Source organism: Sminthopsis crassicaudata, chromosome 1 (genome assembly GCF_048593235.1).
Source record: "Sminthopsis crassicaudata isolate SCR6 chromosome 1, ASM4859323v1, whole genome shotgun sequence".
In the NCBI taxonomy this organism is placed as follows: Eukaryota; Metazoa; Chordata; class Mammalia; order Dasyuromorphia; family Dasyuridae; genus Sminthopsis; species Sminthopsis crassicaudata.
In genome coordinates this window covers 754,315,117-754,330,146 of record NC_133617.1, presented here as the reverse complement: position 1 = coordinate 754,330,146, position 15,030 = coordinate 754,315,117, and the positions used below count along the sequence as shown (strand labels likewise).

General features: G+C 57.4%; 1 protein-coding gene across 1 annotated transcript; it reads right to left on the bottom strand.

The window, feature by feature from the left end:
- Positions 1 to 1,596: 1,596 nt before the first annotated feature.
- Positions 1,597 to 13,374, bottom strand: GHRHR (growth hormone releasing hormone receptor). The gene is made up of 13 exons (XM_074283246.1): positions 13,309 to 13,374; positions 12,997 to 13,144; positions 12,415 to 12,522; positions 11,864 to 11,961; positions 11,042 to 11,139; positions 6,632 to 6,767; positions 5,753 to 5,906; positions 5,457 to 5,517; positions 5,039 to 5,108; positions 4,665 to 4,756; positions 4,312 to 4,441; positions 3,948 to 3,989; positions 1,597 to 2,974 (listed from the first exon to the last, which is right to left on the bottom strand). Exons 1-13 carry the CDS (start codon positions 13,372 to 13,374, stop codon positions 2,891 to 2,893), a joined length of 1,287 nt encoding a protein of 428 aa, XP_074139347.1. The 3' UTR covers positions 1,597 to 2,890.
- Between the last annotated feature and the right edge of the window lie 1,656 nt (positions 13,375 to 15,030).

Below are 15,030 nucleotides of genomic sequence, written 5' to 3'. Positions count from 1 at the left end.
ACAACCATTTGGAGCCTCAGTTTCTTCATCTGTTCAGTGAGTGCATTACATTACCCAGGAGAGCAGGATTTTGGAATCCCTGATTCTGAGACCGTCCTGCCCTCCCCTCACCTATAGTCACGGTCCCCACTTTGCTCCTTAGGATGTAGCTTCATTTGCTGCATTTGTGCATCTCACTGCCCGTTGTTTTCTCCTGGGTTTTGCTCTTCTCTGGAAATGTCCCGGATGGTCACTCTCCCTTTAACCGGACATGTGACTTGGGGAAGGCAGTTTGCTTGCCCTTGGGGTCGCTTGGACGGCTCTATGTTCTCATCCTTTGAGACCATGTCTGCGTGTGGGGGCTCTCTTCTGCTTCCATCATGTGGGCAGTGAGCTCAGGGCTTGGCCGGGCAGCTGCGGGCCTCCCTTCGCTGACCCACCCTCTGCGGGAGCACTCCCTTCGCCTCTGGAGCCCGACGCCTCCCAGACGTGCTTCTTGCCCAAATGAGATAAGACTGGAGAGTGTTGTGCAACCTTGAAGGGCTCTAGAAGTGCCGGCCATTTAACCTGTCAGGACACCGGGCCCTGCCTCCAGTTTGCTCAGGCCAGTTTTCAGAAATCTAAACGTGTTTATGATCGTTCTAGCATTAGAAACCCAACATATCGGTTTGGGGATTGGGGGAGCAGTTCTTGTTTCTCAGTTGGAGAAGAACTTGTAACCACTAATTCCCGACTTCCCAGATGTCCAGGAGATAACAGCACCCCTGAGGCAGCTGGACCAATTGTCCCAGGCTCCCACTGGTCCTGTGGTTTAGGGAGATTCCCACAAGACCCCTTCACCTCCGGGCACCTTTCCTGTGGGTGCCCACCGGAGGCTTGTCTTGGGACCATTTCATTCTCCTCACAGGAGTCTGACTCCTTAGGAAAGCTGAGGAAGTCTCACCCCGGGCTGTGGAGATCCCCTCTCTCCTCAGGAGGGCAGAGTGCAAGACTGGCCCGTAGTGACCATCTGGGGCCAGATGTGAACTGGGAAAGACGAGCTTTCTCCCACGGGCCATGTGGCCAGGCGTTAAGTGCCTGCTGTGCCCCAAGTCCGTGGGCAGGGGACAGTCAGGAAGTGCCACCTCTGGAAGGACTCCCCGGGAGTCAGGGATAACGGAGGCCACACTGACTGGGGGAGAAAGGAACCCGTGCTTCCCATGACCCAGAGCTGTTCCCTCAAACAGCGCCTTCTATTGGCTGCCCATAACTCCCTGTGGGTGTCATGCGAGGAACGCCCCTCTCCCCCCCTGCTCGGCGTTGTCACTAACTCAGGATATGGTGGAACCCGGAGGCTGCAGCATCTGCCCAGTGAGGACCCAGAGGCCAGGCAAGGAAGTGGGGGCCAGCCACGGAGCCAAGGTGGGCCTCCTTCCAGCTGGTCCCTGCCTAGGGAATGATCCAAGGCCTCGACCGGTGTGGCCAGCACATCCCATCCATCCCGATGGAGGAGTTGTGGGAGGAAGAGACCCTGGCAGGAGGAGGGAGCACAAATAGGTCCCTATGTTCAAGCAATCAGGGATCTACTGAGAGAGCCGACTTCATTTTTTAAAATAATAACTTTTATTTTCAGCCTACATGCAAAAACAGTCTTCAGCATCCACCTTGCAAACCCTGTGTTCCAATTTTTCTCCCTTTCTTTCCCCTTCTTCCCCTCAATGGCAAGTAATCCAATATAAGTTAAATGCGTGCAATTCTTCTGTACAAAATTCCACAATTATCATGTTGCACAAGAAAAATCAGATCAAAAAGGAAAAAAAAAAAAAAACAAGAAAGAAAACAAGAAGCAAGCAAACCAGAAAAAGGTGAAAATGCTGTGTGGTGCTCCCTTCAGCAGTTCCCATAATCCTCTCTGGGAGCAGATGGCATCACAGGATCATTGGAACTGGCCCAAATCATGTCATTATTGGAAAGAGCCATGTCCAGGAGATCACTGGAGAATCTCATTACCACCTACAATGGTCTCCTGTTCTACTCCCTTCCCTCAGCATCAGTTCCCATAAGTCTCTCCGGCCCCCCTGAAACCCTCCTGCTGTCGTTTCTTGTAGAACAATAATCTTCCACAACATTCATAGCCCTCACTTGTGCAGCCATCCCCACTGCTGGGCAGCCGCCCATTCCAGCCTCCTGCCCCACCTGTGGGTCCCTTTCCCTCCCCTGGGGTCTCTCTGGGGTCCAGGCCCCTCGGAGACCCCGCCGGGCCAAGGTGGGCGCAGTTCGCCGGCTTTGGGCAGAGCTCCCGTCGGAGCCAATTTAATTGGAAGTTCAGTGTTTATGGAGTTTCTCTGGGCGCCATCTGGGAGTGCAAAGCTGGGAGCCCCGCCTTGGGCTGCGGACCTTTTGTTGGGTCCTCCCGGGGGATGGGGGAAGGAGGGAGACCAGAGTGACTCCCACGGGCGGGACAGACACCAAGGGAGGGAAGGAGGAGGGCATTATACAGGGATGCTCCTTGGGACTCCTGGACCCCCGACCCGATTCTGGGTGGGCAGAAGCAGATGGAGACCCCGCCCTTGGGAAGCTTACAGTCTGCTCCAAGGCTCCGGGCCCTGGGCCGCCCCCCAGGATACACTGGAGCTCCCCTCCCCCAGCTGCTGTGCCAGGCGCAGGGTGACCAGGGCAGGGAGATGGAGGAGGGGAGAGCTAGCCAGGCAGGCTTCCTGGAGAGAGGAGCCTAAGAGAAGGAAAGCGCATGGACTCGGAATCCTGTGGCTCTCCTGGGGTTGGGAGATGTTGTCCTCCCCCTGCCCAGCCCTCCCTCCTCCTCCGGCTCTCCACTTTGTCTGAACTCCAGGGCAGAGGGGACGGAGGAAAGAAGGGCAGGGGCAGTAGGAAGGACGTGCTGGGGGACGCTCCGGGCAGCGGGCGCTGGGCTCTAGCCTGCAGACATGGGTGCCCTCCGCGGCAGCCCGAGGCCGTGCTCCTGCCTGCGCCACCACCTGCTCAGCTCCGCTCGGACCTGGGGACCAGAAGGGAGCAAGGGCAGGTTCCTCGGGGAGCGGACGCCAGAGATGCTCCAACACCCCCAAATTGGGCCCCTGCAGACTGCCGTCTCCCTCCACTTGTGTCTTCTCCCAGGGGCTCCCTCAGCAACTCCGGCCCTCTCTCAGGCTCCCCGGCCCAGGCCTCCCGGCGTCCACACCCTCTTCCCGGCCCTGGCACCTGCCATTGGCCAGTGCCCTCTCTGGACATCAGAGTGGCCTCTTCTCAGGGAGTGGGCCCTCCCCCTCGTCTACCTCTCATTCTCCCTCTGCTTTTTTCCATGGCAATCCTCCCCTTCCCCCCCTCCCTTCCCCCACCCCTCCCTTCCCCACCCCTCCCTTCCCCTCCCCCTTCTCTACTATCATGTAGCCTCTTCCCCCCCCCCCTGCAGGGGGCCTGGGCGGTCTCAGCTGTGCCTTTCACCAGGCCCACGGCCAGCCCGGCCTCAGGGGTTCCCTCTATAAAGTGGGTGTGAGACTCCCGGGCCTCCGAGGCTCCTTCGGGCTGCCCTAGAGGCCGAGCTCAGACCCCTGGCCTGGAAGGTCTCGGCCACTTCCTGGCTGTGTGACCTCTGCCTGCCTGGGAGCTGTAAACTGGGAATAACAATCGCCTCCAGGGGTTGTGGGGATCACAGGAGACAACTGAAGGGAACACAGCAGGCACTTAATAAATGCGCGTTCCTTCCCTTTCCGGGCTGGGGCCGCACTCTCCCTCTGAAGGGCTCCTGTCCTTCCCCATCCCCTGGTTAGAGTGGGGCCCAGACCCCGGCCCCGGCCCCGGCCGGACCCCAAACTGCCATCCACAGGGGACGGCCCGGGCTCCCAGGAGGACCCCACCGGGAGGTCCGGCCGGCCGCCTTCGGCCCACCTGGGCCTCGCTGCCGCCTGCTCGGACCGGCCGGGGAGGGAAAGACCGGGCCAGAGGGGGCGGGGGGGGGGGGGGGGGCTCACCTCGTGGTTCAGGAAGCAGTAGAGCACGGCCACGATAAAGCCCTGCGGGGGATGAAAACGGCACCGGGAGGAAGCTCTTCAGCCTCGGCGTTCAAGGCCTTTCCCTCTGGCCCCTCAGACAGTGCTTCCCTGCCCCCAGGAGCACTCCCTGCCCCCAATCCTCCGCCTGTCCCTGGGGGCCTCTCCCTCCCCACTCTGGCCCCGCCTTCACAGCTGCTCAGAGGCGGCCTCGGCCCCTGGCCCGTCCCCCGGCCCGTCCCCCACAGGGGGGGACACGGTCCCTGTCTCCGGCCGCGCCCCGGCTCACCGAGTCTGGGGCTGCAGGAGGGCCCCCCACCCCCCACCCCCGGCGCCCGGCCCTCACCTGGAAGGAGCCGAAGCCCAGCTCGAGGCAGAGGCGCGGGCCGGGGGCGGCGCTGTCCGGGAGGAAGTTGAAGAGGATGTAGTGGCTCCCGAAGAGCGGGATGAGGAGCAAGGTGGACTTGGAGAGGCGCCTGCAGGGGGGAGGGGGAGACGTCCTGGGGGAGGGGCTCGGGGAGGGGGGCCGCGGCTCCTGCAGCCCGGACCCCCGGCGCCCCCCTGGTACCGGCCTTGTGGCCACCCCTGGGAGGGGGCTGCCCCTCTGTGCCCTCCCAGCCTCCTCCCCTGCGGCTCCGCCCCCCGCCTCCCCTCCCCCCAGCCCCCCCTCCCCCCAACCCCCCTCCTCCCCGCCCCCACCGGTACTGGGCGCGGCTGTGGAGGCTGCTCTGGCCCGGGTCCAGCTTCTGGAGCAGGATGCGGACGATGTTGAGGAAGAGGCCGAAGGCGATCTGTGGTCAGAGCGGGGGAGGGGGGGGGTCAGCCGAGCACGCGGGGTGACCCCGGAGCCAGGGGCGGAGGGGCCCGGAGCCTCCCTGCGGGCCTGGGACCCGGAGTCTGCAGCCCCCGCCCTCCGAGGGGGCCCCGGCCTTTGCCCTCTGCCCAGCCCCCCCAGTGTCTCACCTCCAGCCCCCCCTTGTCACTCCCCACACCCCGAGGCCTCTCTAATGGGGAGGAGGCTGAGGGGCGGCCGGGGCTTTGCTAGATCACCCCCCCCCGCCCCGCCCCCTCACCCCAACTGAAAGGACGATGGGCCCCTTGATGATCCACCAGTAGGGGGAGCCCTCATTCATGTCCCAGCACCTGCAAGGATAGAAGGAGGGTTACCCAGCCGAGGGCCCGGGTGCCCAGTGGGGGCTGCCAGGTGCCCGCAGTGCCCACCCCTGCAGCTCTGCCCGCCTGCACGCACAAAGGCCCCCACGCTGCCCACGTGTGTGTGAAAGGGTGTGTGTGTGTCTGAGTGTGAGTGTGCGGGGATAAGTGAGTGTGAGAACAGGAGGTGCAGTGGGACCCGCCAAAGGGCGCTGAGGAGTGGGTGGGGTTCTGCCCTCGCCAGCAGCAGCGGGGGGCACACAGTGTGGCAGCGGGTGGGGGGGAAGGACACATAATGTGGCAGCAAGTGGTGGGGTGGCTGTCAGGGGGAGGACTCACACTCTGTCTTCAAAAGCCAACTTGAAGAAGATCCAGACCAGGATCACAACCGTGGGAAAGCCTGGGGAGGGGGCGAGCAGAGCTGAGCCCCGGAGCCGCCTCGGACCCGGCTGTCAGCAGAAGCTGTTCCGGTTTGGGGCCGGCAGGGCCCGACTCCAGCCTGGGCCGATCTCACCCCTTCCTCTCATTTCCTCCATCTTGGCCCCAGACTGACCCCTGACCCTGGCCACGGGCTGACCCCTGACTCCAGAAGCAGACTGCTCCCTAAGCCGCCCCGGCTTTCCCCCCAGACTCACCCCAGCCCCCCAGAACCAGCCACCAGAAGTGCCTCGGTCCGTGGGGGAAGGCTGTGGCCAGCAGGCACGTCAGGTAGATGGCCTCGACCAGGAGCCAGGTGAAGTTGGTCATGGTGGCGTAGTAGGAGAAGGCCACGGAGAGCTTGCAGCCGGTCTTGGGGGGCGGGGACAGACAGAGCGGTCAGGGCCGGAGGGGGAGCCCCTGCTCCCGGCCCCTGAGTGTCTGGTGCCCATGGTGCCCTGTCCTGGCACAGTGAGGGTGCTGGAGCCAGACCGGGCAGGAGGGAGGCTCGGAGGCCACGGGCAGCAGGGCGGCCAGGAAGCCCAGAGAAAGCCAGAACTCGGGGAGGAGCTCAACAGGAGGGGGCGCTGCTGCCAGGACAGCATGGCCGGGCTCCCTGGGGGCGGTGGGCCAGGGACAACAAGGCCGTGCAGCCCAGAACACAGGCCCCCTCGGCTCTGTCAGGACTTGTCAGCAGGGACAGCTCCGCCCCTGCTGGAGGGCTCGGCTCCGCCCCCTGCTGGTGGGCTCGGCTCTGCCCCCTTCTGGAGGGCTCGGCTCCGCCCCCTGCTGGAAGGCTCGGCTCCGCCCCCTGCTGATGGGTTCTGCTCTGCCCCCTGCTGGTGGGCTCGGCTCCGCCCCCTGCTGGAGGGCTCGGCTCCGCCCCCTGCTGCACATCTGCCTACCCTGGTGTTTGGGTGGAAAGCCTCCTGGCGAGGTCACAGGAGGACCAGGCTGGGCTGGGAGGCAGCGGCAGAGCCAGGAGAAGCTGGCCGCCATCTCTCCTGCCGTGGGGAGCTGGACCTGCCAATCCTCTTCCTGGCAGCAGACCCCCCCCCCATCCCTGTGCTGCCCCCGGGCCCGGGCCGGTCACTCACCGTGGAGAAGGTGCAGTGGTCAACCTCAGCCTCCTCTTGGAGAACAACGGCATCCTTGAGGAAAACGGCCACGGCTTTGAGGATGAACGTGCAGAAGAGCTGGACATGGATGTAATTTCTGGGGCAGCGAAGCCTCCTGGAACATGGGGAGTGCGGGGTCAGAGCCCGCCACAGGGAGGAGGGCAACAGGGGTCAGGACCAGGGGCCCTGGTCAAGGGGACGCTGGGGGGGGGGGGGCGGGAAAGGAGATTAGAGACAGGATAGAATGGAAGCCCTTGGAGGCAGGCTGTGGATGGAGGCAGCGGACAAACAAACGCCGACCCCTCGGATTGGATCCACCCTCTGTGTGTGTGTGTGTGTGTGTGTCTGTGCATTTCTTTCCTTATCTCTCTCTGTCTCTCTCTCTGTCTCTGTCTCTCTCTTTCTCTGCCTCTCTGTGTGTCTCTGTCTCCCTCCCTCCCTCTCTCTCTGTCTCTGTCTGTCTCTCTGTCTGTCTCTCTCTCTCTCTCTGTGTGTCTCTGTCTCTCTCTCTGTCTCTCGGTCTGTGTCTCTGTCTCTCTCTCTCTCTCTGTCTCTCTCTCTGTGTCTCTGTCTCTGTCTTTGTCTTTCTCTCTCTCTCTTTCTCTGCATCTCTGTGTGTCTCTGTCTCTCTCTCTCTCTCTGTCTCTGTCTCTGCCTCTCTCTCTCTGTCTCTGTCTCTCTCTGTCTCTGTCTTTCTCTCTCTCTCTCTTTCTCTGCCTCTCTGTGTGTCTCTGTCTCTCTCTGTCTCTCTCTCTGTCTCTGTCTCTGTCTCTCTCTCTCTCTCTGTCTCTGTCTCTGCCTCTCTCTCTCTGTCTCTGTCTCTCTCTCTGTCTCTCTCTCTGTCTCTCTCTCTCTCTCTCTCTCTCTGTCTCTCTCTCTCTGTCTCTGTCTCTCTCTGTCTCTGTCTTTCTCTCTCTCTCTCTTTCTCTGCCTCTCTGTGTGTCTCTGTCTCTGTCTCTGTCTCTCTCTCTCTCTCTGTCTCTGTCTCTGCCTCTCTCTCTCTCTGTCTCTGTCTCTCTCTGTCTCTGCCTCTCTGTGTGTCTCTGTCTCTGTCTCTCTGTGTCTCTGTCTCTCTCTCTGTCTCTCTCTCTCTCTGTGTGTCTCTCTCTCTGTCTCTCTCTCTGTCTCTCTGTCTCTCTGTCTCTCTCTGTCTCTCTCTGTCTCTCTCTCTGTGTCTCTGTCTCTCTCTGTCTCTCTCTCTGTCTCTCTGTCTCTCTCTGTCTCTCTCTCTCTCTCTCTCTCTCTCTGTCTCTGTCTCTCTCTGTCTCTGTCTTTCTCTCTCTCTCTCTTTCTCTGCCTCTCTGTGTGTCTCTGTCTCTCTCAGCTGTTGTGAAATTCTGCATGTTCCAGGAAGCCCTCCCAGATGCACCACAAGGTAATGGGGAGCTGTTCCTGCTGCTTGAGCAGGGGAGCGGGGAGGCTGGGGAGTGCGGCTTCTGCTGGGATCAGGCCCGGCCCCTTGCTCGGATCGACTCCTCAGTCAGATCCTCGGGCCCCACCTCCCTGGCTCCTGCAAGGTTCTCCTGGCCAGAGACTCTTTGGTAGTGACCAAGTGACAGGAGCGGTCAGTTAGTCAGCACAGGTCACTTAAGCTCCAGTTTAGGAGGCGCTGGGCTACACGTGGGGGCTCCAAAGCCAAAAGCACCGACGGTTCCTGCCACCGAAGAACTCCCATCCTCTAGGGGGAGCCAACAGTAGCATATGTATTTAAATATCACACACAAGGTCGGTGCAAGGTATTTGGGGGCCGGAGAAGGTGGGTCTGGGGTCATTGCTTTCTGGTGAGATGAGGATGTGGTGACATTGCGGATGGTAATGGTGATTCTGATGGGGTTGCTGGTGATTGGTGATAAGTGGTGAGCACTGGGGATCCCTGGTGACCACTGATGATTACCAGTGACCATCGGGGATCATTGATGAGCACTGGTGACCATTGGAGATCACTGATGATTACCAGTGACCATCGGGGATCATTGATGAGCACTGGTGACCATTGGCGATCACTGATGATTACCAGTGACCATCGGTGATCATTGATGAGCACTGGTGACCATTGGCGATCACTGATGATTACCAGTGACCATTGGGGATCATTGATGAGCACTGGTGACCATTGGAGATCACTGATGATTACCAGTGACCATCGGGGATCATTGATGAGCAGTGGTGACCATTGGCGATCACTGATGATTACCAGTGACCATCAGGGATCATTGATGAGCACTGGTGACCATTGGAGGTCACTGATGATTACCAGTGACCATTGGGGATCATTGATGAGCACTGGTGACCATTGGAGATCACTGATGATTACCAGTGACCATCGGGGATCATTGATGAGCAGTGGTGACCATTGGCGATCACTGATGATTACCAGTGACCATCGGGGATCATTGATGAGCACTGGTGACCATTGGCGATCACTGATGATTACCAGTGGCCATCGGGGATCATTGATGAGCACTGGTGACCATTGGCGATCACTGATGATTACCAGTGGCCATCGGGGATCATTGATGAGCACTGGTGACCATTGGCGATCACTGATGATTACCAGTGACCATCGGGGATCATTGATGAGCATTGGTGACCATTGGTGATCACTGATGATTACCAGTGACCATCGGGGATCATTGATGAGCACTGGTGACCATTGGCGATCACTGATGATTACCAGTGGCCATCGGGGATCATTGATGAGCACTGGTGACCATTGGCGATCACTGATGATTACCAGTGGCCATCGGGGATCATTGATGAGCACTGGTGACCATTGGCGATCACTGATGATTACCAGTGACCATCGGGGATCATTGATGAGCATTGGTGACCATTGGTGATCACTGATGATTACCAGTGACCATCGGGGATCATTGATGAGCATTGGTGACCATTGGCGATCACTGATGATTACCAGTGACCATTGGGGATCATTGATGAGCACTGGTGACCATTGGAGATCACTGATGATTACCAGTGACCATTGGGGATCATTGATGAGCACTGGTGACCATTGGAGATCACTGATGATTACCAGTGACCATCGGGGATCATTGATGAGCAGTGGTGACCATTGGCGATCACTGATGATTACCAGTGACCATCAGGGATCATTGATGAGCACTGGTGACCATTGGAGGTCACTGATGATTACCAGTGACCATTGGGGATCATTGATGAGCACTGGTGACCATTGGAGATCACTGATGATTACCAGTGACCATCGGGGATCATTGATGAGCAGTGGTGACCATTGGCGATCACTGATGATTACCAGTGACCATCGGGGATCATTGATGAGCACTGGTGACCATTGGCGATCACTGATGATTACCAGTGGCCATCGGGGATCATTGATGAGCACTGGTGACCATTGGCGATCACTGATGATTACCAGTGGCCATCGGGGATCATTGATGAGCACTGGTGACCATTGGCGATCACTGATGATTACCAGTGACCATCGGGGATCATTGATGAGCATTGGTGACCATTGGTGATCACTGATGATTACCAGTGACCATCGGGGATCATTGATGAGCACTGGTGACCATTGGCGATCACTGATGATTACCAGTGGCCATCGGGGATCATTGATGAGCACTGGTGACCATTGGCGATCACTGATGATTACCAGTGGCCATCGGGGATCATTGATGAGCACTGGTGACCATTGGCGATCACTGATGATTACCAGTGACCATCGGGGATCATTGATGAGCATTGGTGACCATTGGTGATCACTGATGATTACCAGTGACCATCGGGGATCATTGATGAGCATTGGTGACCATTGGCGATCACTGATGATTACCAGTGACCATTGGGGATCATTGATGAGCACTGGTGACCATTGGAGATCACTGATGATTACCAGTGACCATTGGGGATCATTGATGAGCACTGGTGACCATTGGAGATCACTGATGATTACCAGTGACCATCGGGGATCATTGATGAGCACTGGTGACCATTGGCAATCACTGATGATTACCAGTGACCATCGGGGATCATTGATGAGCACTGGTGACCATTGGAGATCACTGATGATTACCAGTGGCCATCGGGGATCATTGATGAGCACTGGTGACCATTGGCGATCACTGATGATTACCAGTGACTATCGGGGATCATTGATGAGCACTGGTGACCATTGGCGATCACTGATGATTACCAGTGGCCATTGGGGATCATTGATGAGCACTGGTGACCATTGGCAATCACTGATGATTACCAGTGACCATCGGGGATCATTGATGAGCACTGGTGACCATTGGCGATCACTGATGATTACCAGTGGCCATTGGGGATCATTGATGAGCACTGGTGACCACTGCTCATCATTAGTGACCATTGGCCATCCCCAGCATTGGTGGAGACGGGCAATACCTGAGCATCATTAGGATGACGATGGCCACAAGGAGGGAAGCAAGTGAGACGCTGTAGCCTATCGTGTAGATGATCTTCACCGTGGAGAAGTAGGATTTCTGGAAAGGAAAGGGCTGTTAGCTGTCAGGCAGGGCTCCTTCAGTAGGACACACGGGCGGTCCAATGGTAAGCGAGCCCAGTACATGAACATTACAGCTCCCACGTGAGGGGTACGAAGCCATGCTTATCCACACAAATGCTCCACACGGTTTCCTGTGGCTCCGGGCCCGCCAAGGCTGTTTGGAAGAAGGGGGAAAGGGAACGGGGATGGGGCAAGGGTAGGAAATCACACTCCAGAGAAAGTGTCTGAGGTGGGAACAGTGCGCAGGGGCAGCCGGGCTGGAGGGACGCACATCCCTGAAAGAGAACCCCGGCCTGGCCTCGTGACAGTTGTGACTTCCAACTTTGCCACTGACTTACCATGTGATCTTATATGAGTCAATTAACTCCTATCGCCTCAGTTTCCCCATTTGTAGGGACTATAGCATATACTCGCCCTGCTCTGTGGGGGGATGGGCCTTGAACAAATGTGAAGCATAAGGGGCCAGAACTCGGGCTTCCGGCCTCTCAGCCTCATGGGCTTTTGGCTCATGAGCCTGAACCACCAAATCATTGCCCCAGCCTACCACCCACTGTCCAATCCCTGTTATTCCCATTCCTGTCCTGCCAGTCCTGAACAGAAGGAGGGGAAAGGACCAGTGGGGCCTCCTCCTGCTCCCTTCTCTCCTCCCCGGACACTTTCATTTCCTCCCCTTTCTCCTCAACATCCCGGGAGCGGCCCACCTCCTCAGCCAGAGATTCCACCTCCACCGGGCACGCTTCCATGTATGGCGGGGAGGGTTCCGACCATCCCGTGGCTGTGCAGTCTCTCCTCACCATTCCTGGAAGGGCGAAGATATTGTAACGAAGAGTCACTTGTCTCTAGGAGTACCCACGGACACTGCAGGGATCCCCAGTATTTCCCTAATGAGAGGGGTGCACAACTGAAAGGCCCCGAACGAACCCATGGGGATCTTGAGGGAGGACGCTGTGCTTGTGGCCCTGACTCAGTGGCGCTCTCCTGAGCTCTATGTCCCCCGGGCCGCCATCCCAACCTCGTCCTTTACCGAACCTGGGAAGATCTGGGGCTGGGCCAAGGAGCTGCTGGCCAGCTGCATCTCGCTTGGCCCTGCGCTCAGTACTTCTGGGCCTTTCCTGCTCTTGTCCCTCCAGGAAGGTCAGCAGATGAGGAGCAGGAGATGCCGTGTTCCCCAGAGCTTTGGGCCTTCCTCCCTGCTCCCCACCCAGGTGCCTCATCCGCCCTCTCTCCCTGGCCACCTCCAGAGCCGCCTCACCTGCCTTGGAGCTGAAGAGAGAGAAAAAGGCTGGGCAGGGCAGGGTGACTGAGGCCCCGGCACCCACAGCTGGCCAGCAAAGCAGACCGTCCCAGTCCCTCTGGCAGCCTAGACAGGAGCAGAGCGAGCAGCCTGGTCATGGAGTGAGCGGAGAGCCCGAGATCCTGGGAAGGCACCGAGGGGCAAGGCCCATGTGGCCTGGGCAGCGGCTGTGCCCTCTGAGGAGGAGCGGGAGTGCTCATGGTGGGAGGGCGAGTCTTGCCCATGGCTGGGGCCCCAAAGCCCCTTCTGTCTCTGTAAGGCTAGGTGCTCAGAAAAGCAGCTGAACGGCCAGAACGGAAAGCTGCCCCCCTCCGCTGGACATGCTTACGCCGGGCTGAGTGGAAGGGGAAAGGTTGGACTGGAGAGAGAAGGAAGCTTTTTATTGATTAAAGAAAGGCTCGATGGATGCAAAGGAAAGGCCAGTCAAGCCATGCTTCTCCTGGGTAAGAGGAAGTCACCAATTTGCTGAGTCCCCTGAGGACTGGCAGCCTAGAGCATTCTGGGATTCTTAGCAGTGCCCACGTCAGGAGGTCTGGATACCTGCGGTGCCATTGGACAGCTCCTGCTCCCCTGGCACACATGCCAGCTCATCCTTCTTCAGCTCCTGGAGAAGATGGCATTCTGGGTGCACCAGCCCCAGCACCTGCGGAGAAAGGCGCTCAGAAGCGTTGGAATACCCCGTTTCATCCTAGCAAGGGGCCCCACTCCCTTGTTCTAGGCACAAGGCTGCTGCCCCTTGTCTTGGGGCCGGGCAGAGCAGCAAAAAAGCGGCCGCGATGTTTGGTCTCCTCAGAGCAGAAGCAAAGGCTGGGGCCCCTTCCCTTTGGGGGGCTGTAGTCTCCAGGGACCCACAGGAATGAACACAAGGTGAGGAAGCTGGCCCATCGGCACATGCACGTAGAACCATTCCAGGAGCATATCCGACAATCACTGAAAATACTCAGATATGGAGACGATTGGAGGCCAGAATCCTTGACTCCCTGAGTGTGTATGGGGGGAGCAGCACTGCATTATGGGAGTTTTGAAGATGGTGAATCAGGGGGAAGCAGCCAGTGGTCAGGAAGAAATCCAAGGTAAGTTAGGGTGGGATAACGGGAGGGAAAATCTGCTGGGGAAGATTGAATGCAAAGGCATCTCTTGTGCTTGAGGAGGCAAGGAGGATGGCCTCTCCAGGTGGGATACAAGTGAAGGTGGAGAGAGTGGCGGAAGGCATCTCAGTGATGGGAAATGAGGATGGGGGGGGGAATTCTTAAAAAATGTTCGTTTTTTCAGTGGAATAGAAAACAAGGTTCTCGAGTGAGGGGAAGAGGAGGCTTTTGAAGGTCTGAGGGTAGAAGAAAAGGTTGGGGAAAATAGTTCTGGTGAAGGGGGCAGTGAATCGGTTGGGGAAGTACCAAAGGATTGCATTCCAGGAGGGAAGACCCTGTTGAGGAGGGTACCACTCCTCTCTCTTCATCTCAAAATCCTTAACATCCTCTCCCACTTTCTCTGGACCTCTGGCACAGGCTGATCCTTGTCTTTGCCAAGGCCAGCCTCTCTAGATGTGCTCCAGATCAGATCCCTCCCCTCTCCTCCAACCACCGCATTCTCAATCATCTCCTTCCCCTTTTTGTGAGTCTTCACCTTTTCCACTAGTTCTTTCTCTCCTGGCTGAAGACACGTGCTCCCTCACCAGAACATGACCATCCCCTCAGAATATCATCCCATATCTCACCTTCCTTTCTAAACCAAAGTCCTAGAGAGAGCTGTTCATACCACCAGCCCCCACTTCCTCTTGTCTCACTCCGACCTCATCACTCAACTAAAATGATTCTTTCCAAAGCTATGACATCTTAGTTGCCAAGTGCAATGTCCTTATCTCAGACCTCTCTGCAGCCTTTAATGTTGGTAGATCACTCTCCTCTGGGGTTTTGTAAACTCGGCTCTCTCCTGATTGATCTCCTGCAACTCTGGCTCATTAGCCATCTCATACCCCCTAATTGGGGGTGTTTCCTGGAGTTCTGTCCTGGGCCTTCTTCTCCTATATTTTCTCTCGGTAACTTATTAGCTTCAACTATCAACACTACTCAGATGATTCTTGCTTCCAACCCCAATCTTTCCTCTGGTTTCTACTTCTACACCATCATATTGGGCATTTTTTGTCTTAGTATCCTCTTAATTTTCATTTTTATTTTTATATTAATAATAGCTTTTCATTTTCCAAAATACACACAAAGATAGTTTTCAACATTCGTCCTTGAAAAACCATGTGTTTCCTAGGTTTCTCTCTCCCTTCTCCCCTAGACAGCAAGAAATCCAATAGAGGTCAAACATGTGCAGTTCTTTTAAGCATATTTCCACATGAATCATGCTGCACAAGAATAACCAGATAAATAGGGGGGAACAAGAGAAAAAACAAGCAAGCAAACAACAAAAAGGTGAAAGGAAAACGTTTTGATCCACATTCCGTCCCCATACGCTGGATGCGATGGCTCCCTCCATCACAAACTTATCGGAACTGGCCTGAGTCACCTTGTGGTTGAGAGGAGCCACGGCCAGCAGAGCTGAGCATTACGTAATCTCCTTGTTGCCGTG

Bases quoted from the DNA above. Each gene is read 5' to 3' on its own strand.
- GHRHR (XM_074283246.1), bottom strand. From the start codon at position 13,374: ATGCTCCTGGAATGGTTCTACGTGCATGTGCCGATGGGCCAGCTTCCT. The intron at 6,768-11,041 runs GTATTGCCCGTC...CCCATGTTCCAG, and splicing joins GTCATCCTAATGATGCTCAG to GAGGCTTCGCTGCCCCAGAA. The intron at 4,442-4,664 runs GTGGGGGCGGGG...TCCCCCCTGCAG, and splicing joins CACAGCCGCGCCCAGTACCG to GCGCCTCTCCAAGTCCACCT.